At 40.5% G+C, this 23,234-nt stretch overlaps 1 protein-coding gene across 1 annotated transcript in view; it reads left to right on the forward strand.

The window, feature by feature from the left end:
- Nucleotides 1-23,234, forward strand: part of LOC143164172 (netrin-4-like) — a 55,922-nt gene that overhangs the window by 14,412 nt on the left and 18,276 nt on the right. Inside the window, exons 3-4 of the mRNA XM_076346417.1 lie at nucleotides 6,558-6,821; nucleotides 22,891-23,017. Coding sequence (XP_076202532.1) covers nucleotides 6,558-6,821; nucleotides 22,891-23,017 — 391 coding nt within the window. The remainder of the gene's footprint in view (nucleotides 1-6,557; nucleotides 6,822-22,890; nucleotides 23,018-23,234) is intronic.

Below are 23,234 nucleotides of genomic sequence, written 5' to 3' on the forward strand. Positions count from 1 at the left end.
CTTTGTGGGAGCATGGGAATGTTCTTACATCCCCACGTAAGGTGGTGCTATGTAGAATGGAAGGAATTTTGCCCATTCCCTGTATACAGACTGTAAGCTGAAGGTTTTTGTGCCCAATAGTCTAGATTTTGTACGCCAACTACAATACCTGTCTTGATACAAGATACTGCTTCTGCCTACAAACCTTGCCTTTCTACACAGATGTAGAGATTTACATCTGTGGATAACCTGAACCTACAGAATACATTTTGTTTGAGGAAGAGAAGAAGTCTGCATGGCTCTTCAGATTTGTCTGCCTCTAACTTCAGTTGTGCAGTCTTTCCCCATCATCATATCAGCAGCAATGCCTAAATATTAATATTAATGCCACACTGACCGGATTACTGGAATAACCTCAAAGCAAATACAAATTGAAGGGACATTGACCCTTTCTATTTTGGAAAACACAGAATGAGTTCAAGATGCCACTGTCTTGGTAGTAGCTGAGTTTACCCAGATCAGAGAAATTTAAAAAATCAAATGCACAATTATTTCTTTAACAAACTATCATATTCTATACTGGCTTCTAAGTTTTATTCTCTGGAAGGACAGAAAAGCAGTGGGTCTTAACTAAAAAACACTATTCCATGAATCATCAGAATGGTTCTTCTAATAGCTAAGAGAATAGCGAGACTTTCTTTGTGTTCCAAACAGTATTCCAAAACAGGAAAAAGACTACTTCTTAGTAAAGACTACTGTACCACAAGATGGAAGAATTAATTTTAGTCAAGGAGCTCCATCAAATAAATCAGAGGATATTTGCCACTGAGTAGGAAAAATTCTGAGACAATCATTTATTATTCCTTTAAGAACAAAATCAACCCACATGAAAATCTCTTAATGAAGAGGATTTAGGACTGATGAGAGTTTTTATTGCAGCTTCCTTCTGATGGGCCTAGTATAAGCACACAGACATTTCTGATCTCATTAATGTGATTGTGTGCAACAAGATCAACATAGCTTAAGGATGATTTGTAATATCAAATTCTTGCTCTGTACAAGAATCTTCTTTTGTAGAAGGGCATGCATTGGCACTGCCCTCCGTTTATGACTCATATTCCTTGACCTTAGGCTATGAGCTTGCAAGGGGGAACCTTTGTTGTGTCCACATCTTTTCTGACTAATACTGGCTGGAAGATCAGGTTAAGAAAACAGAATTATCTGCATCAAGAATGGAGAAGCAAAACATATGGCAAGAAATCAAAAATCTGAGACACTGTCTCCAGAATGAAGATGATCTCTTGATCGGTGATAAAACATCACCCCCTGTGAAGCTGTGCCAACTTGTGTACAGCAAAACCAATCCTCTAACAGTGGGTATTTTTTTTAGCTTTGCACATTTTCAGCATTCTCCAAACTTCCTTGCTCTTAGAAAGGTCAGGAGAGGACAGGGTACTGACCATCGTTTTGAGGCGCAGCTGATTGACTTTTGAAAATGAGAATGACAAATATGCGCTTGATAGCAGATATGCAGATAAGCATGAATGTCCTACTCAGCATTCAGCTCCAGTGTCAGCTCCTGATTATAAGGGAAACTCAGGATCTAGGATGTATTTCCACAAAGGGTTGAGACTATAGACATGCCGAATACCCTCAACTAACACCCAATTCAATGGAAGCGGAAAGGTTTCTAGGGTGTCCCTTAGCAGACTTAATCACCATCAGATTTTCTTCTGCAGCTGTGCATATGCTACTTTTATGAAAGCTGCACACTGATGTTTACAGAAACGACTGGGAGATTTCAGAGCAGTCTGTTACAGCAAAAAAAGAACAGAGCTTCCACAGAGCTTGATACCAGATAGAGATTTAATTAGATGAGAAATAGCTTTACAGTGAACATCATGGGAAACTCTTTTCAGAGCTTGCATCTTAATTATAAGAACACACTTCTTTTTCATTACACTCTCTTCATGTCTTTTACATTAATATAATGGAAAACTCCAAATTTGCATGGTATATCTGGGAAATGAAAAATGAATCGTATTTCTGCCTTTCTGCAAAAGGCAGAAGTCAAACGTCTATCTGTATAGAAGGAATCTGCTTCATAGGCTTTAGAAACACAAACCTTGTGAACTAAAAAAGAAGGAGCAAATAACACAGTGAAAAGATGGAGTGTCTCTTCCCACAGCTCATGACTCTAGGAGTTCACTAATACTTTGATCCATTTCTAATCTCATCTTTAAAACATGTATGCAGAAATGGTTGAGACGGCCAAACTCTTATCTTTTACTGATTATTATTAAAATTGCATGTATTGAACATCCATCTCTAGGGATTCTCAGAGAATTTTACAGATATAATTATTAATATTCCTGCCATTCCATGAAGTACTTGAATACCTGTATCCTATTTTTTAAAAAAGTAAGCAGGACATACAACAGACTTCTTGTATTGCTATTGAATTCACTGGCAATCCAGAACAGCGTAAGGCTTAAGTTAATTGCTGAACATTATACTGAACAATTGCGCTGGGGCTTTGAACAAATAGTTGCCTTCCCAACTCTGTATTTTAGTCACAGTGACATGTCTTCCTTTTTTACAGAAATAAAATTCTTCCCTGTACCGTATAAAATTATCAACGCATATATACAACCACCACCAATCTGTCTCCTAATTTAGGATTCATTTTTTCTTAAGGAACCATAAACCCAAATACATTCATTTAAAATATAATCATGTATTTTTAGTACAGAAAAAAGTTTAGTGGTTTGGTTTTGGGGTTTTTTTAGGTAAATTATGCATTTATGGAAAAATAATCCAGGGCATGTAAGGTGAGATACCAGATCTGTTTTAAAAATTCATCCCACTTTACAATTATTTGAATCAATATGCATAGTAGACTAATAAGTATAACTTATGGATTGTAACATATTGCTCTTGACAGTAGGGCAACACATATGTTAAGGAAGATCTAATGACTGGCACTTTAATGTGAGAAGAAACATCCAATCAAATATTAAAAATGAGCCAAGAGATGGTGATTACATTATACTCTTCCTTGTGCTCAAGGGTTTTAACCACCAATATTTCAAGGAGAATGTGTCCTCCAGAAGGGAAGAGAGAGGAAAATTCCATTTTCCAGTTTTATGAAATAATACTGCTAAACTGATTTAAATACGAAATAGAACTGTGCTAACTGTGCAGAATGCAGCTCACCTAAATCTACTTATATTGGCAAAACATATCTGCTTTGACTCTGCTGATACAAATATCTTTGTTTAAGTAAGTCCTCAATATCTTTGATTTTTACAAAGTTAAGGAAGGCTAATTTCTTAGTGGTTGTTGAATCCGAGAAGAAGATATAAATGCCACTCCCAAAAGACTTCAATAGTGTTATGTCACCCAAATCAGATCTTTAACACTTAACAAGTCTTGCCTTGGGAGAGATAAGGACAAACAAATCCAGTCTCACCACTGAGCTTATGCCAGACAGAAATGTGTCATGAATTAATCATACAAGCAAACTCTTGTACCTCAACTAGAATGGAATACTGTTTTTTCTTAAAAGGATGCCACAATACCTATGGGACATGCAAGCTATTAACATCTCTACTCACAAATAATGTTCAGAGTTCTAAGGGGATATGGAAAATGCCAAAGCAACTCCCTTCAAGAGATGCAAGGCCAGAAATGAAAGTATTTGCAAAACAATAAACCCACAGGGAACCCAACCTTTTTCCAAGCTGTGAAGCAAAGAAACAAAAAACAATACAGCTTCGTGAAAGCAAATGGCCCTCGGCTGAGAGAAGAGCACCCAACAGTTCTTCTTTTGCCTAAAGAACTCAGTGCTATCTGGATGCCAATTAAGACATGGGGAGGATGGATAATTGACTGGAGATCCCAAAACATGAATCCATCTCTTTAAATTTATAGTGTATACAAAATAGTTTTCTAGTAGTGCAATACAATACACAAGATTTCCTTCACAGTTAACATAGCACAATGCAAGACTATTGTCATCAAGCAGAAGTATAATGCCAGAGACATAGAGTAAAAAGAAACACTTTGGGCATTATCTAGTCATTTCTTTCAGAGAGGCCCAGTAAAAACTCTTGTTCTTCACCTCATTCACCCTTCCTCTCTGTCTCCTGTGAGGAGATCCATAGCTGTTCACAACTGGAATCTCTGGGGCACAGAGACATTAAGCTTCTTGCCCAGCCTTGTATAAGGAAGTCACTGGCAGGACCAGTGCAGATCTTGCAGAAGCTAATGACCTATTGATTACCTTTTTTCAGATGTCTTGTCCTGGAGCAAAGTACCTCTAGCATTTATGTTCTCAAGCCAGCGATCTGATGGTATCCTCTGGAGAGCTATCCTGAAAGGAGATAGATACCATTTTTACTAAGCATATATATTAGAGAAGCCATCAACAAGAAAGCTAAGTGTGAGAATAGAGCTTATAAAAACCAGTACTGAACAGACTGCTTTACCCTTGGTACCTCTGTTTTATGTCAGTTTAAAGCAGTTTCACAGGGACTTTTAACATTAATATCCCAGTAGTTAGTTTTTAACCCTGCCTTGAGATCTCTGAGCTTAGCAGGCTCTGCAGAACAATTCTATCCAGTTCAATGCCTTGGTCTTAGACGAACTGTCCATGTGGGAGGAAGATGTGTGTGTCTGTACATGACCAGGTGCTCAGGACTCTGAGAAACCACTCCACCTCTGCGTGGTCCACAGGGGACTGGGAAGAAGGAGAGAGGGTTCATAAAACTGTTTTCCACTAAAAAGATCAGACCATCCTGGATTAGGGGAACTGGACAGAGGAGATTTGGTCTTTGTCCTGTGAATCCATCAATAAGGGGAATGCTGGGCTCCTGGACAAAACAGAATGGGACATTTGCTTATGGTTCCATTGACCGGGGGAATGTAGACATTGGGGTGGAAAGGCCTGGGCTATTTTGTCATGGCTTCATTGGTCAGGGGAATGTAGGCACCTGCATTGCACAGCCTGGGCAATCTGCCCATAGCTCTATCAAACAAGGAAATACGGGCACCTCTGATCTCACCAAACAGGGCTGTTTGCAGCTTTGTAAGTAGCTGACAGTATAAGAGCAGGGAATTAAAAGAAAAAAATAACAGAGCTAACCAAACAGAAAATGCTGTGGCCAGGTGGGAAATGTACCACTGCCTTTGCTGTGGTACTGACAGGTATAGCTCTGTGCGAAGCCTGGCAGCTGATTCTGTTAGTTTAAGGGGGTTTATCTCCCCGTGTGCCATCAACATGCAACAGAATTACCTTCCAGGCATGTACCACAAGCTCTTTTCTGGCTCCTGCAAGCAAAAAGGAGCAAAAGTATTTTACATGCTGCAAGTATTTAAATTGGTCGGTTCACTAGAAAGAAAGAAAAAGAAAAACACAGAGAGAGAGAGAAAGAGGGAATCCCTATGGAAACAAAGCTTTCACTCTGCTAATGGAGTTAGTCAGACAGACACTGTCACCACTTATAAAGCAGGGCCAAAGAACCCCGAGGGCAAGTCCCTCTGCTATGATGGAAGAACTCAACCAGAGGAGAAAATAGCTCTCAAATTGGAGTTAGCATATCCATAAAGGACATCTAAGCCTGGGAACAAATGCAACCAGCTCTCTAGTTCACTGGCATGGACTGTGGTGCAGCCCTCCGTTGTCAACCTCTTCCTAAAAGCAACAGAAACAAACAGACCCTGAGAGATACAGAAGGGTAAAGTGGTGCATGAGCTAAAATACAACATGTCCATTTAGTCACTGTTAAACACCAAATTAGAACTGTGATACTCAAAACCAAACTGTTGCTGCTCTGGAGAACTATCAAACAGCATAAAAGCTGGGACAAAAGAGTAACTACCCGCAGACAGCCAGTAGGCACAAAGTGCCTTTGGTCCTGCGAGCTCACTGCAGTTTTACCTACTTCTCCTAATGAATAAACTGGCTGGCTTTGTTTGAAGACAGGGTTCTCTCAATGCTTAGTCACCCTAAGCCAAGCTGTGTTTTCTAGCACATAGTTTAAGTGACCAAGCCAAAAGTCTGATCACAGTTTCCACTTCTTTCACAGATCCCCTTAGTGCCTTAGTTTACCTGACTCTAGAACTCATGCTAAAGCCATGTTCCTAAAATGCTTTGAGAAATTTGGATGGCATTAATACTGCATTTATGCCAATAAACCTTGGATTTCTCTGAGTGACACTGTTGTCACTTGGCTCAGAAACACAAGGAAGTAACCAGCGCTTGACAAGTTACCACATATTGGCTGAACTGCAAGAAATGACTGGGCTCAGTAACCCCAGGGAGAGATGTTTAAACTAAGGCATTTCCTATCTCACATCTGAGACAGGATGAAAGCAGGTACACAGTCACTTGCTGTGGCTTGGCCAGGTGGTGGTAACTCAGCTGTGATGTTCTGGGATCAGTCACAGCCCCACAACTGCTTATGCAGAGTCTTCTAAATAGGAGCTATTACTTTTTCCTGAACATCACCCTGGGATGTTTGCTGTGTATGCAAAGTCCTATATCTATTCTTGGATGTGTATCTTCTGTCTTCCAGGTGATTTATCGTGCCTTAAGTCCGGCTAACAAGATCGAAGACCCCTATAGTCCTGAGGCTCAAGATCTCCTGAAACTCACCAACCTCCGCCTCCTTTTGTTAAAAAGACAGGAATGTCCATGCCATGGTTCGGGATTGGTAGAGAAACCTCAGAGATTTGCCCACTATGCTATTTATGACCTGATCATCCGGGGAAGCTGCTTTTGCAATGGGCATGCAGAGGAATGCGAGCTTGCCAACAGGACAGGAGTCATGGAGAACGTGGTGAGTTCTAGACATTCACTAACTTACTAGACTTGTTACCTGCTTGTGCTTTCTCAGCCTAATTGTACATCTTGTGCATGATCCTGTCCAAGCCTCCCTAAGCCTATCCAAAAAAGGGCAACACTGTTAATCCACATTAGTGAAACCTAAACCACTCTGGGAAAAGATTTCCTATAACCCTTGCTGCAGTTCCATGTGTATTAGTTGCATTGCTAGAGATGGGTCCTTCTAAAAACTCTGAACCTCAAAATACCTATAAATTGTGAAGGGGTTTTGTAATTGGAACGGAGATCCAACCCCAAATATAGTGAATGAAATCTCCTACCTATATGCCTGTGCAGAACTGAACTAATCTCTTTGATGCAAAGACTGCCCTGACCACATTTTCAGCATCAGATCTCGAATCTCAGATTTTCTGAATTTGTGAGACTTAGGGTTTCAGCCTTTACTTTTAGGTTTTCAGTCTTCTGTGTTTTTGTTACTTTCACTACATAGACAGCAGTGCTCAGGATGTGAAAATAATTTCCACTCCCACCCTCTTTTACCCATTCAGCTTAAAATAAGTTAGAACAGGTTTTTTTAAAAGCCAAACCTTGTAGGAAGATTATTCTATAGTACTACAACTAGCCCCCCCCTGTTCAGTCTTTTATCTGCGTTTGACCCTGGATGTGCAGAAGATGCAAGTTGTGTTTGTATGCATACTCAGAAATTGCGATTCAGGGGGAATGACTGCTGTCTCCTTTTTGATTTAGCTGCAAGTATTATATAGAAGAACTGTAATAACAGTCACAGGGAAATGATGCTAACCAAATATCCAGGTACATCTAAACACATACATCACAGACAGAATTCAAGCCACTTTAAACTAGTCAATGGCTCCACTAGTTCCAGAAGGCTCTCTGTCTCTGTAACAGGTTTTGAAAACCAAAATAACCCTTAGAACTTTAATCCCTGGTGCATTCTGACATAATAGACTCAAGAAATATATCCTCAGCTATTTTCTGTCCCTTTAGATATATGGTACACTTGACATTTTGGGTTTTTTTCTTCTGGAATGTGTATTCATTGTCTTCCTTTCAACTTTTCTAGGTTCAGAGGTAGGTATTGTAAGATAATTAGGACTCTATGAGTTTCACAATATTTGCAAAATCATTTCTGAATCAGTTTCATCTGTGGTATAAATCTAAGATTCAGCTACAGTATTCTAGCACTAGGTGATATTATCAGGTTCAGTTAACTATAAATACAGACTCACTTAATACATAACTGTGTGGAGAAAAGCTGTTTAAAGAGTGCATCGTCCCTATTGCAAACTGGTAAATATACACATAGTGAAACCAAATAGATGAATAACATGCTAAATGAATACAGCTGGTAGAAGAATAAACTCTCTGCCCATCAGAAAAGGAAAAGACAATATTGTGTATATTATTGGCATAACCATTGTAAACTATGACTGGATTTTTTTTCCCACTAGTCACAAGGGAATAGAATCTTTTTGTGCCATCAATGACTTCATGGGGCAGAAGGTGAAACAGCTTTGATGAAATGCACTTCATGAGTGACTCATGTCCCAGGAGACAAGAGGGTGGATGCATCACATCATTCACACAGGCCCAGATATTAGCAAGTCTTTGCCTAAGCAGAGATTAAAATGCAGCAGTGAGAAAAGTGAGAAAAGCCTTCCAGAACTTTAACTATCTCTAGAATCCTAGATGAGGTCCGGAAAAGACGGTAAGTGAGCTGGTCTGAGTCCTCACATAAAGGTATGATCAAGCATACCTAAGCCATTCACTTGTTAGTTTTTGAACATCTCTGATGAAGGAGATTCAATAGCAACCCTCAGTAGTTGCTCCCATTTTGACATTTTGAAAGCTCTTCTTTAGTGCCTGCCTAAATAATCTCTGCTGCAAATTAAGGTGATTCCTTCTTGTCCCCTCTCCCGCAGTGATCATGGAGAGCGGTTGATCCTCATTCCGCAGATATGATTGGAAGGTTCTTACCATATCCCTCCTTAGTTTTTGGGGTTTTGTGCTAACCAGAGAAGTGTGAAACCTTAGGTGGTCAAAATTTAAAATTCTACTCCCAGGTCATACAAGTCTGGAGTAAAGATGATCATGCTATTTTGCTCCTCTTTTCTGTGCTTTAGTCATTACACCCTAGCTCTTTCTCAAATACGCAATGAAAATCCACTCCTGGAAGAGCCAGGTTCCTGGTCCTGTTACATTTTTTCTAACACTTACCAATGATGATATTGTAGTGGTGGAGGGAGAGTTCACATAGGTACAGATCTCAGGATTTGGTTTACATAGCTAGCATGAGGGAGTTTATATAAAGTGTGTAACTTTGCATCTTACAATATAGTAATCTCCTTGCCTACATGCAGAAGGAAAAGGCTTTTGTTGTTGAGTGGTGAACACCAATGATATATTTCATATCAGCCAAAGCACATTGCAACAAAAATCTTTGTCATCCTGCAATTTCTTGGCAGAGACAGGGAAGGCGCTCTACTTTCAGTCACATGGTGACTAAAATAGGACAGGGAAAAGAGATATTAGAAACAAACACTGCAAGTCCAGAAATAATGTGATTCATTCCACTGGCTGCATCTAATATTTAATGAACACATGGGCAGAGCAAGTCTCAAGACACACAGTTTTTAATGTGGTTAGCATGGGTGATATCACAGCATGAAGGCAGAGCAGCTTCATGTTTCCTGGGCTGCTGTCAAGTAATTAAATAAAATGCTGGAAAAATACAGACCTCCACAGAAAGGCTTAAGTAATAGGAGTTTCAGTCTCTTAAGAGTTCAGAGTCCTCCTACAATGTATTTGTTTTCTGTAGTTAACAAAAACAAAAGCAAGTCCACGCAGAAAACAACTGTAATTGTTTGCCGTGGGATAGGCCCAAAAACTGAGATCATTCTGCACTTAGGTCTTGGAAGAGACATAATTGTGCTAACTTGTAAGTCTGCTCTTCTTACTCTTGAAAGAAATCTGTTCCATTTGTAATAATTCTAACACTGCTAGACCGATACTATATGGAGGCTAAATAATTGAGAAAACTAAAGCCAATTTCTTGACACTTTTGAACCAACATTTTTCAACGCTATTTTGGAGGGACTAGATGATCTATGACTACTAGATAATCTGTCAATGATCAATTTATCTGCGGATCTGTCAGTTCAGTCATGGCAACTCATACAGCTTCTGGCTTCTCCACTGAGGCTGCCACCAGGAAATGCAGCTCTGTGGGAAGCAATGTCACAGACACCACAGTGTCATGGAAACAAATGGATACAAGAAAACTGCAAATTGTAAAACCGACCTCCAAATGGTACATCGTTCCTCATAGCTTGAAATCCTAGCTAGTTTCATGCATATTCTCTCTGGCCATAAGTCATTTGTGAAAATACTGACTACAGCAAGGTTCAAAGTAGACTTCGATAGGATCCAGTGGAAATGTCCTTTGACTTCTTATTTTGGCAGCAAACCAGTAATAATTACTCTTTCAATGTGGCTTTTTTTTTTGAACAAGCCACGCACCCACCTGAACACAGTTTATCTAGATCACACTTCCCTTATTAACTACTGAGAATATCATGTCAGACAGGAGAAAAACTTGAGAAATTAAGATGGGAGCTGTAAACAATAGGCAAGAAACTTCTGGACAAACATATCTTGAATTTGGGGTTTGTTGCTATTGACAGTGATGTTTTCTTGTTTTCTATTTCCTTTCCTCAGACCAAAAAAAAAGAGACACAGAGATGTCATAACCAACTTAAATAGCTTCTTATGATAGCTAAGGACAAAATTCTCCTTTCTGAATTTCATGGCCTGTATTATTCAAACTCTTACAAGTAGCTCCTTTGTCAGTGAGAGAAATTATTGAGATTGCATTTTGCCGCAGAAACTACAGAGAAGCATTTTCTTTTAAATGGAGGGCATTAATATGCCATTATAAGGGAAACAACTGCCAGGACCTGGCCACCTGAATACATCTAGTCTTCTTCTACCATTGGATGCAATGGAATGTAATCCTGTCCCAGGTATTGCTGTTGCAGGATGTACAAAGTTATGTGTTGCTCCACAGTAAATTGTTTCTTTATTAAGCTCCAACAAAGTTAGTAAGAGCTGTCAGGTTTACGATCTGCTTTGATGACACATTTTAGCTGAGTCCAGGGGTGCTTCCAGAACAAAGTTTACAAAGCAGAAAGCGCACATGGGCAGAACACAGAATCTAGACCAAAGTCCTTTCTGTTTGCCAAACATTTCACAATTCTCTTTCTAGTCCATGAGAAGTAAGTATGGACAGAGGAAAGCGAATGTGGATTAAAATGTTTTTGTATAAAGCATTAGGGTTTTTTTCTTGTTAATTATTGGTACCTACCCTGCCAGGAAATTCTTACAAGTTGCCTCGGATGTTTCTTTTGCTTCTTTATCCTGTTTACAGAGACAAACTAGACTCCCTGTGGGTCTGATCCTCCACAATGAAGCAAATGGAAAGTTTTCCACTTACTTCAAAGGGAGCAGGATCTGGTCCTAAGTAAGATTCCTTGTTTGGCATAATGGAGGTTACATAAGGTAAAACTTGTTTTTCTACAGCAATTTTCTAGGTGACTTGCCTGTCGTATCCCTTGCAAATATTACCTCCTCTTCAAATGTCTTGTGCAGTTCTACTGATAATCCCCAGCTAAGTTTTCACATTATTTGATCCAAGCTGTGCTAGTCTGTATGATGTCCAGCACTCAGAGATGCAGGAGGTGCTCTCTGTTGTAGTTGGCAACTCAAACAGTAGGTTTTGTTTAAGAAAAAGTTATCCTGTGTACATCAACTATGTAAGTAGCGTCAGGAATGTTGAAAAAAAAAAAAAGACTACAAGAGCTTCTAGATCACGTCAGAATAAATTCTAGAAACAGATCCCTGTGCTGGTTTTTTTCCAAAAATTAAAACTGAATATGGACTTCAAGCTCTGCCCATAATGATCTGAAAATAGAGATCATCGTATAAATTACAGAGCAAAAAGTAGTCATGAATTACATGAACTACATGAAAAGAAAGTGGTGCTGCTGACACCTTTGCTACCCACAGTGGACCAAAGCATTTCACAGGAATCCTTGTGGGAATGTGCAGGTGGATGAGAAAGTTTCAGATATTTGTGTTCAGAGATGACAAAGAAGCTGACAGGGGAGAATCATGGAAAGGTTCTCTTTAATTTTAGTGGATAGTTTTAGTGAGTTCCTAGTTTCCTAGGGCAAGATGTGCTTCAAAACTGTGACTCTAAATGACAGTTAAGTTCTCAAAAAACTACTTAGATAAAAGTTGGAAAAGGATATTCAGATTTGTCTTGTAGGTCACATCCAGAAGATCTTATTTTATCACATTCACACAAAAGTCACCAGAAACCTTAACAGAAGAATACCTAAATAAATCTAAAAAAGAGCTTTCCTATACATCCCATGCTTCTCTTGCTGTTTCAGAGTGACTGTGAGGAAGACTGGCACATTAAAGTAATGCCTCCATTACTGCCAGAAGTTGGTTCTTGGCCACCCCAAAAATCAACACCCCTGTCCTTCTGAGTTGTTAAAAATTTGAATCCAAGCAAAAATACGTACATATTTCCCCTTTATTTTAGACATATTGTATCCTCCAAATTCAAGCACACCCCTGGGTTGGTGTCTGGGGTGTCTCCTTTCAAAAAATGTATTCATTCTGGTTAGGTTTCTTATAGTTTAGACTCAGATGCTACATCAGGTATTGCACAAAACCTGCAGTAGTAGTCCTGATGAAAAGATCTTTAAGGTTTCAGAGTCCTGTTCAGTACAGATTTAGGCTCTGTAATCTGGGTTCCTCTCCACAGTTTTTGTGAATATTTCTGGTTTTGCTGGCTCTTTGACACTAGACTCAAACTTTAAAAAGATTGTCCTCCCCTCCCAACAGAATCAGCACTACTTTGCATTACAGCCATTTCAACTGGAATAGCAGGGACACACGTAAGCAGTAGTTCACCCAGTTCTGAACTGACATTCAGGTAAGCTTCAGGTAATGTTAGGTCTAAAATGGTTCCAGGGACCATTCCTAGGTGGTTTAGTAGAAGGTTCTGCCCACCTCCTGCCTTTCCACTTAGCACTGCCCACTGAAGTGCAGGCAAGAGCAGGAGACCTTTTGTGCTGCTGTGCAGCCTTATCCACCTGCACTGGCCAACACGCTCCCTTTTAGAGGGGACATACACTGCTTTCTGTTGAGCTCTGAAATTAAATTAGTCTGTGAGTGCTATTTCATCTTCTGAAAGATGGCTGATTTGGCTACTTTGGTGTACCCTGACAATATACCATGGCATACTGCATCTTTAATTTGCTTGTTGCGCATAGGGTGTGTGGGCTGTGCTTCTACCCTCTTCTGATTATAATCAGTGTGTTTAACTTGATAACCATGCAGGTTCTCCATGAGCTCTACTGAGAACCTGTGTTTTGCAGCCAGAGCATCTGGCATTCATACCATCAACATGATGTTTTGAGTATCTATGGTTTAGAGAATAACCACAATTTTGACAGTATGATCCATATAGTGGTTCAGTCAGCAGGAATTCTGCAATTATAAAGTCAACAAGTTTTTCCTACATTTTATTATTGTTGTGGAAATGTCTTTTACTACTGCTGAAGTCCAAATCAGAAAAACATGCCGATTCAGGAATGGTGTTTAAACACATGCCTAAATGCTTTCCTGAATCAGGGCTCAGTGTAGATCCACCCATGCAGACACCCATCTTACTTGTAGGAAACTGTCTCTTATTTTGTGGGACGGGGTAGCAAACAATTTCCTATCTGACATTATTAGCCTTTAAACACAGCTTTTCTTAAAAGCAATGGCTATGGGTGAACTATTTAATGTATTTTAATTTTATTGCTTAATTGCTGTCATTAATAGCATTTTTTGTTGTTTCAATCATTTAAGTGATGTTCTCTGCTACTTTCATCTCTGTGAAAGAACCATACTAACCCTGCTAGTAGAAACATTTGATTTGAAACACTTGTAAATATATTTTAGGACTGGTAAAATATGCCTTATATTTCTTTTACGGATTGCTTTTCACGTTAAAGCTATAAGAGTCTGTGTGTGTGTGTCTAAGAGAGAGAAATAATGGCTTCATCTCACAGCTATCAGCCACCACTTGCTACCAATACCTCTCAGACGTCCCATAGTACAGTATATTTCTGAGGTTCTTTCATTTAAGCTCCATGCAATATATACTGTTCTGTCTCTCTAAGTTGAATTTGACACAGCCACCAACACTAGGACGTTGCTGTGATGTGACAATTATAGGAGCTGCTGTGTTTGGCCTCATACATTAAGTCCTTGTGTTTTTAAGCTCCCTTGGGACTGAATAGACTGCTATGTTGTTTCTGTCCTCAACTCACCTACGTGTTACTAGAACAAAAGTTTTCAGTCTTTTACAAAGGCTTTTCAAGGTCTTTCAGCCAGTTCACTCATCCCCAATAAAACTCCCAGTAATTTAATCAAATCTTTCTAGAGTTGTACCTTGTGGGTGTATGGAGTTTGCATTTTAACGCTTTGGCAGCAGGTGCACACAAAATATGGAGAAATTTCGCACAGGATTATAAACAAATTCCGTATTACTCAGTGCAAAAGTTATAAAATCCTACCTATATTTCCTTGCCTTGGTTCACTCACTATGCTGGAAGGGTTCTGGGAATTAGCTTTGCATCCTTTAGACGTTTAGAATCCTTTCCTTGCTGTGCACAAGTTTTCTGCGAAATCAAGGACTTTCTCGCCCTTTTTCTCCCTTTCCATATTCCTTATAAATTTGGCTGGTCCTGCGCCTTTTTCAGCCCTGCCCTTCCCCCACTCTCCAAGCTGCAGCCATCTGCAGAGAAGTTGCAGAAAACTATTTTTCTCTTGGCTTCATCTATTCCATTACTCAACATAATTTCACTTGAAAGGGGGCTATGCATGCTGCCAAGTTCACTCAATACAGAGGTAAAAATTCAGAGTCGAGGTCACAGGCCCACACACCCTTAGAGCCACTGTGGATTAACCAGTAGAAACCCAGCTAAGTCGAGACAGTTGCTGGAGTTAGCCAGACTTACTACAAAGTAAATGACAGAATTATTTTGCCTGTTGAATGAACAGGTCATGTCCAAACTTCTCTGAACTGTCCACAGTGTGCTAACCCATTATGCCTGACCTGTAAATCCACAAATCCTTGTCCATATATCAGAATCTAGAGCTTCTCCCATTTCCGCCTCCCCTGAAAACTAATTCTGGGTCTTTCTACAGCAAAGGTTGGCAGTCAGGCCAGACTGTTCAGTGGCATCAGGAACAAAGCCTTGAACAGGACCAAACTCACTTGTGCCATTCACTTTCAGGAGATTTGAACGGTGGTATTTACTCGTTATGCTGTGATTCAAGCATTCACCTGTTAAAATACTGAGCTTCGCTCCCCGTTCTGCTTCCTCCATTCTTAAGACACTCACCAACAGCTGGTGACCTGCTGTAACTCAGGGGCTGCATTTCAGCGTGACAGCTGTTACTATGTGCTGCATACATACTTACTGTATGTAGTTTGTTACAGATTGATAACGGAGTTGTTGGCACTGTAGGTAAAAATAAGAGGACGGCTTGCCCCCAAAATAAATAAGTCAAGCTAGGATTCAGAAAGAAAACAATAAGAAAGCAGAGTGAAATGTGGGCTAAGGTACAGCCAGGCGTGTGTGTAAAGACCGATGGAGGTGAATTCAGGCAGAGGATGGAGTTGTGTCTTGAAACTGTCACAGGCTGCGTTATATTCCCTCACATGAAGCATGAATTCTGTACCTCTTCTGGTCTATTTATCCTGTTCTTTAGTCACTGTTCAAAAAGGTCTTAGTGATGCCAGTCGGAATATTCAAATAAATACTATTACTGATTTTTCTTCACCATTACCTATTCAGTGAATTTGGAACCAGTGGCAGCTCATTCACTCACTGCTGTGGAGACCGAAACCTGTATGGGCTCAGGTGGCCTTGCCCCAAGTGTCCCAGCTCTACTTATCCCTGCCAAGTTCCCTCAGACTTAATTTACCAAAGTGACCAAGTATGAGCCAGAAATTCAGTTCCCTCAGAAAACACCCATATGCGTACTAGTTTTTAAACACATACACTTATTAGACCTTTTCCCAGAAACCAGCAAGTGACGTAGGGAAATAATTGCTTTTTTCATTCCTGATTAGAGCAGGAATTTGAACATCAATCTACCCATAGCAGGCACTGTAATCTGGGACTTACTCCCAAGCCACCCATTCTTTTAGGTATTTGTGAATTTGAAAAAGTTGATGGAAATTTTTAATTTGGCCTCTTAAAAGTCATATGTGCTCTCCTCAGGATCTCATATTGAAGGATTTATTATAAATCTGCATGGATACATCTCTTCATTTGGAGAGACAACAGAGCCCATTTGAACTGTAAGAGAAACAAAGCAGAATAGCAGACACTGTTTTGTATTTAACCACTCAAAATGACCCAGAAAGAGTCATTTTACTAAAAGCAGGTAAGAGACTAGCCTCTGATGTCATTGCAAACTGCTGTATCCAAAATTTCTCTGGCGACATTACAAAGTGAATACAGAGCCCAAAGACAAACATTTTCTCCGAATCAGCAACAGTTGCTCTGTTCTGGAAGGCTTCCAAATTTAACCTTCATTCATTAGAAAAAAAGCCCCAAAATAGACTGAGTATAGCCCGGGAGAAAGAACAACCACCACAACATTTACTGAAAGGACAAAAAGTAAAATAAACTAAATGGGCAGAGAGAAAGCGAGAGGCTTCAGGTATTATACAAAACTGAACAGAGTTTAAAAATAAAAAAAATTGCAGGACAAACAGATGGAAAATGTCCACTCCCTCTCTCAGCTGTGGATCAGAATTCAGGTGAAGCAACTTTGTGCAGTCAAAGGTGAATAAGTATCATGTAATTTCTTGGAACCATTGTATAAAAGCAGGATATGGTTCTACACTATTTGCTATAAATCAACCAGAAATTACTGAGCCCCATGGAAGAACTACTGGATGAAATCCATGGCTTAGTGTAGCAGGTCAAGCTAAATGATTCAACTGATCATCCTGGCATTAAAATCCATGAAGCTATAACCTCCTCTATGTCCTGATTCAAAGCTGCTCAGGTGGTAGATGTACAAATCAAAGCCTTTGGCAGCAATACCAGACTTGTAACAGCACGACTGTACTGTGAGGCACATGAGGGAATTAATCCAGATTAAAAATACTAGTGCCAAGGAAAAAAAAGTGGTTTTAACTTTTTTTTTAACATGGTTTAGTTTCACAGCCGAATTTACACATGACTCAGGGCATGATGCAGGAGGTGATAGCACAGAAAGAAGTAGTAAGGAAAGCAGAAATGTCTCAAATCGAGATTGCCCCCAAAGACTTTACATCATGAAACCACAGCCTGAGAATATAGCTACTATACCAAGACACAAAAGCTGAGCTTGCTTTCAAGTGATCATTAAATCCAATATGATGGTGATTGAGAGTACAGCATAGCATTTTTGTTCCTTTCCTGGACTAATAGTATCCTCTAACTGCAAGTATGACAGTCTATAAACTTCTACCCTTTGCAAAAGCTGATTAGAAAACTGGAACTTGATGCAGCCAGAATATCAGTATTTAAAGCAACAGTTTTCATCTTTCAAAGCTCATAGCATGCATTAGTGACATGAGTGACCCTGGCTGAATGCACTCGGAAAGCAAGCCTGCAAGAATACAAACTATTACAGGTTATGCTCATAGTACTTCAGACTGGTTTTATGAAATGGGAGGCTTATATGATCACACAGTCTGCCTGCCTGCCAGTGCATCTATTTCTCTGATCCATTCCCCACAATAACTTTGGAAGGCACCATCCAGTTTCAAAAAAAATTTGTCAGAGGAACTGAACTCTCAATACAATGATGCTCCAATGAATGGGAATGATCCTTGGAGACAGCTAGAGTTATCACAGTAATGAGGAGAAGCAGATGAAGGCAGGTGTCATAAAAATAAATTCCTTAATATTTCTGAAGTACTCAATTATTGCAGCAATGAGCACCGTGGAAAAGCCCATACAGGACTAAATACTTCTGTATCTAAGGATCAGTATATGTCAAGTGATGCAGTGTCACATATTGAACATTGAGGATAAAGTGAAATATGAGAGATGCGAGACAGAAATCTCCTGGATCTCAATCTTTCTCCTGCTGTATCCATACATGAATCATGATTCATGATTCATGATGATCATGATTCTATGATTCTATGATTCTAATACATTTATATGTATTCATATAAATTCCTGTCATAAACTAATCAGGCTTTAGCTGAAAATTGGCTAGGTTTCCTAATTGATGACATGAATCTCATATAAGCCTCTGTTCCTCACATATTGCTTTGAAGCTCCCTCCACCTGGATTGCCAGCTCCAAATCTAGAAAGCTGAAGTATTTTTTTCCTCAGATGTTGTTGGATATCCTAAAGCTCCCAATGACATTAATCCAGTGGCAATCAAAGAACTATTATCAGGGTCCTGAAGGCACTAAAAGGACTTTAACGGCCCTGACCAGCCCCACCTGGGACTCCTACCCAAGCTCTCTGTCCATTGGCCTGGGGGCTCCATTTAAGCTCAGCCCTGGGCTGTTAATCCCTGTTTGAGCTATGCTGTGGATGTGTCTGTCTGTGGCCCTGCCTCCTGGATGGACCTTGGGCCTATGTTGTAGGTAGCTTCCCTCCTCGTGGATGCCCTCACATGTGTTGTAGCTTGTCTCTCATTCTGCATCCTGGATGGACTTTGAACCCATGTTATGGGCTTGTTTCTGGGCCTGCCTCTTGCTGCTCCTGAATTGCCCCTGGTCCATCCCCTTGTTGTGTCTGGGGCTGTCGATGGACTGTGGTACCAGCTCACTGCTCTGCCCACTGTGCTCAGGACAGTGCTCCCTCAGTAAGGGCACAGCCTGTGCTGTGGTAACCCTCAGCTTATAGCTCTACAACCTTTAGAGAGCAACTGGTCCTTGCTGCTCCCTGATCCTTAGTCATCATTATCTCCTTGCAACTCTACCCTGTTTTCTAGGGCATAGGAAAATATCAGTGTAGTTCCCCTGAATCTGTACTTTTCTGACTATTTTTCTCTACCTTGGTGTGATTGTCTTTGTGTTCCAGTGAGATCTAGTGCATCCTGAGATCTTGCATTTGGTAGAGGGCACAATCTTCTGGTTTTTTGGACCCACTTTTGTGAGAGAGATGTGGACTTACTTCAGCAGGGAATAACAAGTCAGGGACATGCCTGCACTCCTCGTGTTGAGTGTGACTCTCTCATTCTCCCTTTCCTAAGCAGATATTCCACTTCCTATTTTATCTGACAGCTTCCTGTATCTCATTTTTATTCCTTCCTGGACTTTGGTCTCTGGCTGCCTCTCTTATGTCTTCCTCTCTAACAGAACAAATTGTTTGTCTCTTGTTACTTAGAGCTACCTCACCTACCCTTATTTCACCTCACGCTTAAGTGTAATGTGTCTCTTCCACAGCTCAGTTTTTCCTGCATTAACCAGTCTTTCTGCAGTGGCTGCTTACATCCATGAATCACCTTTCTTGTCTGTGTTCTACCTGAGCTGTGTCTCTGCTCTCATGTCCAACTCCTTTCTATACTTCAGTGTCCCCTCATGTTGCACTCTCCTTCTTAGCTGTTTTCACCTATGAATGCTGTCTGTGAGATTACTCTCCACAGAAAAAAATCTTCCATGAGATTCCATCCACAGGTAACACATGGCAGAATTGCTTTCTCTTCATTATCCTTTTCCTTTGCCCCAGTACCCATCAATTCTCTTTTCCTTGTTGTTAAACCTATACAGAAAAGGTTACTTTTCAGACCTAACACTTCCTAAAAAAGTTCCATGCCAGCTCCGCTGTTTACTTCTGCCTGCTCAGTGGCTCTCCTGGCTGCTTGGCTTTTCAACCCTTTTGTCTAAGCCAGTCACCCTTCTACATATATTTGGTAAACTGTTCAATAGCAGGGATCACAAGCAGGAAGCATCCTTTATGCTTCTGTCCTACTCACAACGTGCCATTCCTAGATAGCCTCCACAAACTACAGTTTGCAACAAACCAGTGGGCAACAAGCAAACTAACACATCTAGTTACCTCCAAGGAACAACCGGACTCTTTCTTTCTCACTGAATTTTCCTGTTTACTTTCTGAATAATTGTTCATGAGTGTTCACACCATCTGTGCTGTGCACTGTAAGCACAGGGTCCTGTGGAATAATGAATATTTGATCATGTCATTCAAGGCTAAAACAAGATTGCATGGTTTAATTCTGCCATTTCCCAACTATACAATCTCAGCACTTCTTTCATGTAGTTTTCTTATATAGTAAATGCACAGTTTGTGTATATATCTCTAAAAAACCCAATGGGCGAACTTACAAATTTTGCATTGAAATACACTAGCATTTTCCGAAGAAGTGACTGAATCCAAGATTTTGGTTCTGATCCATTTTGGAATGAGCTGTAAAGTTCAGATAGAGTCTGAAGTTTGGGGACATTAAAATCTATGGTTCTGGGTCCTGGGTCACTCCTGGTCCTTTTCTCTGTTCTATGGCTTCTGAAAAGCAGTCATAGTGTCCACAGGGGGGAACTCATAAGCCTGAAGAGCCAAACCCAAACAGGGAGAAGCCTGAAACTGTTGCTTATTAGTATTTTTGTCTTTGTCTCTGAAATTTGTGATCCTATTTAGCGCTTTGAACGTAGATGACTTTCTTGTACAAAGGTCTGGAGAGGCATCACGTAATGTGCTACATGCTGTATCCTCCTGAGGTTTACTGGTGCTGAGCTCTGACAAAAATGCGTACCCTGAAGTCTGTGCTCAGTCTTCCGTGAGGAGGCAGCCAACCGCTCTGTGCAGCAGCAAATCTGCCAGCTGGCCATAGAGGGGCGATGGCATCAGCTGCAGCCTATCCCCTTTGCTAGCTACATGACATATCTGGTCTGGGAGGATTAGAAACCAGGGGAGCGGAGAGCAAATTGCTGCAGGGAGATGAGTTTGGGGGCAGGGGAGTGTATTCACGCAACTGCTCTTTTTAACATTTCTCTCTTGATCCCAAGCTACCTGCTATGCGAGATGGGGGAAGGGGAGACTGCAAAGGGAGAGTCTGACTTTCAGGGAAGACTATGGAGAAACATAACTCACATTAGTGGTGAGATTAAAGGATTAGATTCAATTCACACCCCATTCAAAATGAAATTTCAGCCTCTGCTTTTTGTGTAACGTGCAGTGGGCCAGAGCTGTGACAGTGGTTACAGAGCTTAGCATCCTCAACAGCACACAGAGGGAGAGGGGTCTAGTCCCTGATTTCTGTGCGTTTCTGTCCTGGTTTCGGCAGGGATAGAGTTAATTTCCTTTCTAGTAGCTGGTACAGCTGCTCTAGTACAAGTGTCTCCTTGCGTGTGAAATACCGCAGCTTCTCTTGTGATGAGTGTAGAACATGACCTATGGTACCACCTTTCCCTTTCTCCCACTCCCTACGCTGGATATTTCCTTGAATAATTTCTCCAGGAAATCCTCTCTCTGAGGCATTGCAAACAGATATTGGAAGCCTATTTCTTAATTTAAAAAAAAAAAACCACCAAAACCCACAACATAAAAACCTTCCTGTAATGCACTTCTTGGATGTGGCTTGATATTACAGAATCTTGTGCACCAAATCACAGCCTATAGTGGAACTGGCTATTATATTCCTGGTGTGTGAAATGACTTGAGAACAGAACCAGTTTCAATAGTAACTTTCTGTTTGAAGGCTGGACTAGCTCAGTTTCCAAGGTCAGGTTTCTGGTGTGAATACCTGATTCCAAAACTGACATATATTAGAATATTTTCATGATTAAAAAATCATTACTGTGTTCCAATGAAGGCAGATAACTACAGAGGAAGCAAGTTCTTTTTTCAAGTAATTTTTCAAGCAAATAGTCACAGAGAGAACTCTACTAATTCAGCCAGTTTTAATCAAGACTTTTTGTGCTTCTTTCTTTGTTTCCCCCTCAAATATTTTGTAAACTGTTCTTTCCTAGCTTAGGTGGGTTTATATGCTTAGTGCTTGTAGATCAGCTCCATTCTTTAGCCATGCCAGCTTTTGCTCATTTTTGTTGAACATCTTCCAATTTCTCATTTATCCGGTAATAAGATGTTCAAAACTAACACAGCATTGCAGGTACAATTTCCTTTCCACTTGGGGTTACAGTGCTCTTAGTTACACAGCCCAAAATTTTACTGGGCCTTTTCTGCTAACCTATTATAGATATATATTCATACGTAAGTTGGTAGGTTGGTGCCTACTGTACCTAAGTCTCTTCAAACATCAGTGCTTTCCCCTCACAGAATGTGTGGTTTGGATTGCTTTTCTGTGGGTATACTGGTTGGTATTTTTCCAGGTTTAATATTTTTGCTACATTTTTAACTGTGCTAGGAGGTCCAGGACTACTTGCTCATTCTTCTAACAATTTGTAATTTAGTAATTCATGGTGATTTCATTGTCCTATATTTACTCTCTCTTCCAGACCACTGTTAATGTCAAATAAGACAGGGTCCAGCATCCTCTGTTAGACTGTGCTCTCCTGTGACTCAACTCTGCTAGCCAAGAGCACGTTTGACACTGGCTGGAGGTGACTGCCTGCCCAGGCTCTTTCCATGCTCTTGCCCTGAACTTGTAAATCAAAATAAGCTGTGTTAGGTTACCCAATTTAAATACTCTAGAGGCTGTTCATCAATGTAGTAGTAAAATAGCCAACTGGAGAGTTAAAAAGAAATTGTTGCCACATGCATTTAAACTGGAAGATAGAGGAAAAATCTACATCATTAGTGACTGTGTGAAGAGATAAAGCTACACATTTAAGCTCCAGGCTCTGTGGGTTTCCTAAGAGAGCCAGGCAGCTGTGTGGGAGTTGTGCAGGAGAAGTCCCACCTCCTCGTGAGGCTGTTGGGCACTCCACCATGTTCTTGCTTGTAGATATTTGAATGTATTCTCTTTCCCCTGACAGGTCCACGGGAAGTGCGTGTGTAGACACAACACAGCAGGGGACCACTGTGAGAAATGTGCACCACTATACAACGATCAGCCTTGGAAGCCAGGAGATGGAAAAACAGGGGCGCCAAATGAATGCAGAAGTAAGTGGGAGGGAGTTTACTGATCCAGGCTTTCAGGATGAGCACTCACCATGCCAGCAGGCAAAGTTCCCTAACAAAGACTTCTGTCGATTTACACTAATGGTGCCATTACAGAAACTGGGGATAAGTTGCTGGTCATTGATGCAAAACTTCAGTATGCATGTTGTTTTACTGCAGCTGACCCATTTGGGCTATTGGGAAGTGGAATTGACAAGTC

This window comes from Aptenodytes patagonicus, chromosome 8, assembly GCF_965638725.1.
Source record: "Aptenodytes patagonicus chromosome 8, bAptPat1.pri.cur, whole genome shotgun sequence".
In the NCBI taxonomy this organism is placed as follows: Eukaryota; Metazoa; Chordata; class Aves; order Sphenisciformes; family Spheniscidae; genus Aptenodytes; species Aptenodytes patagonicus.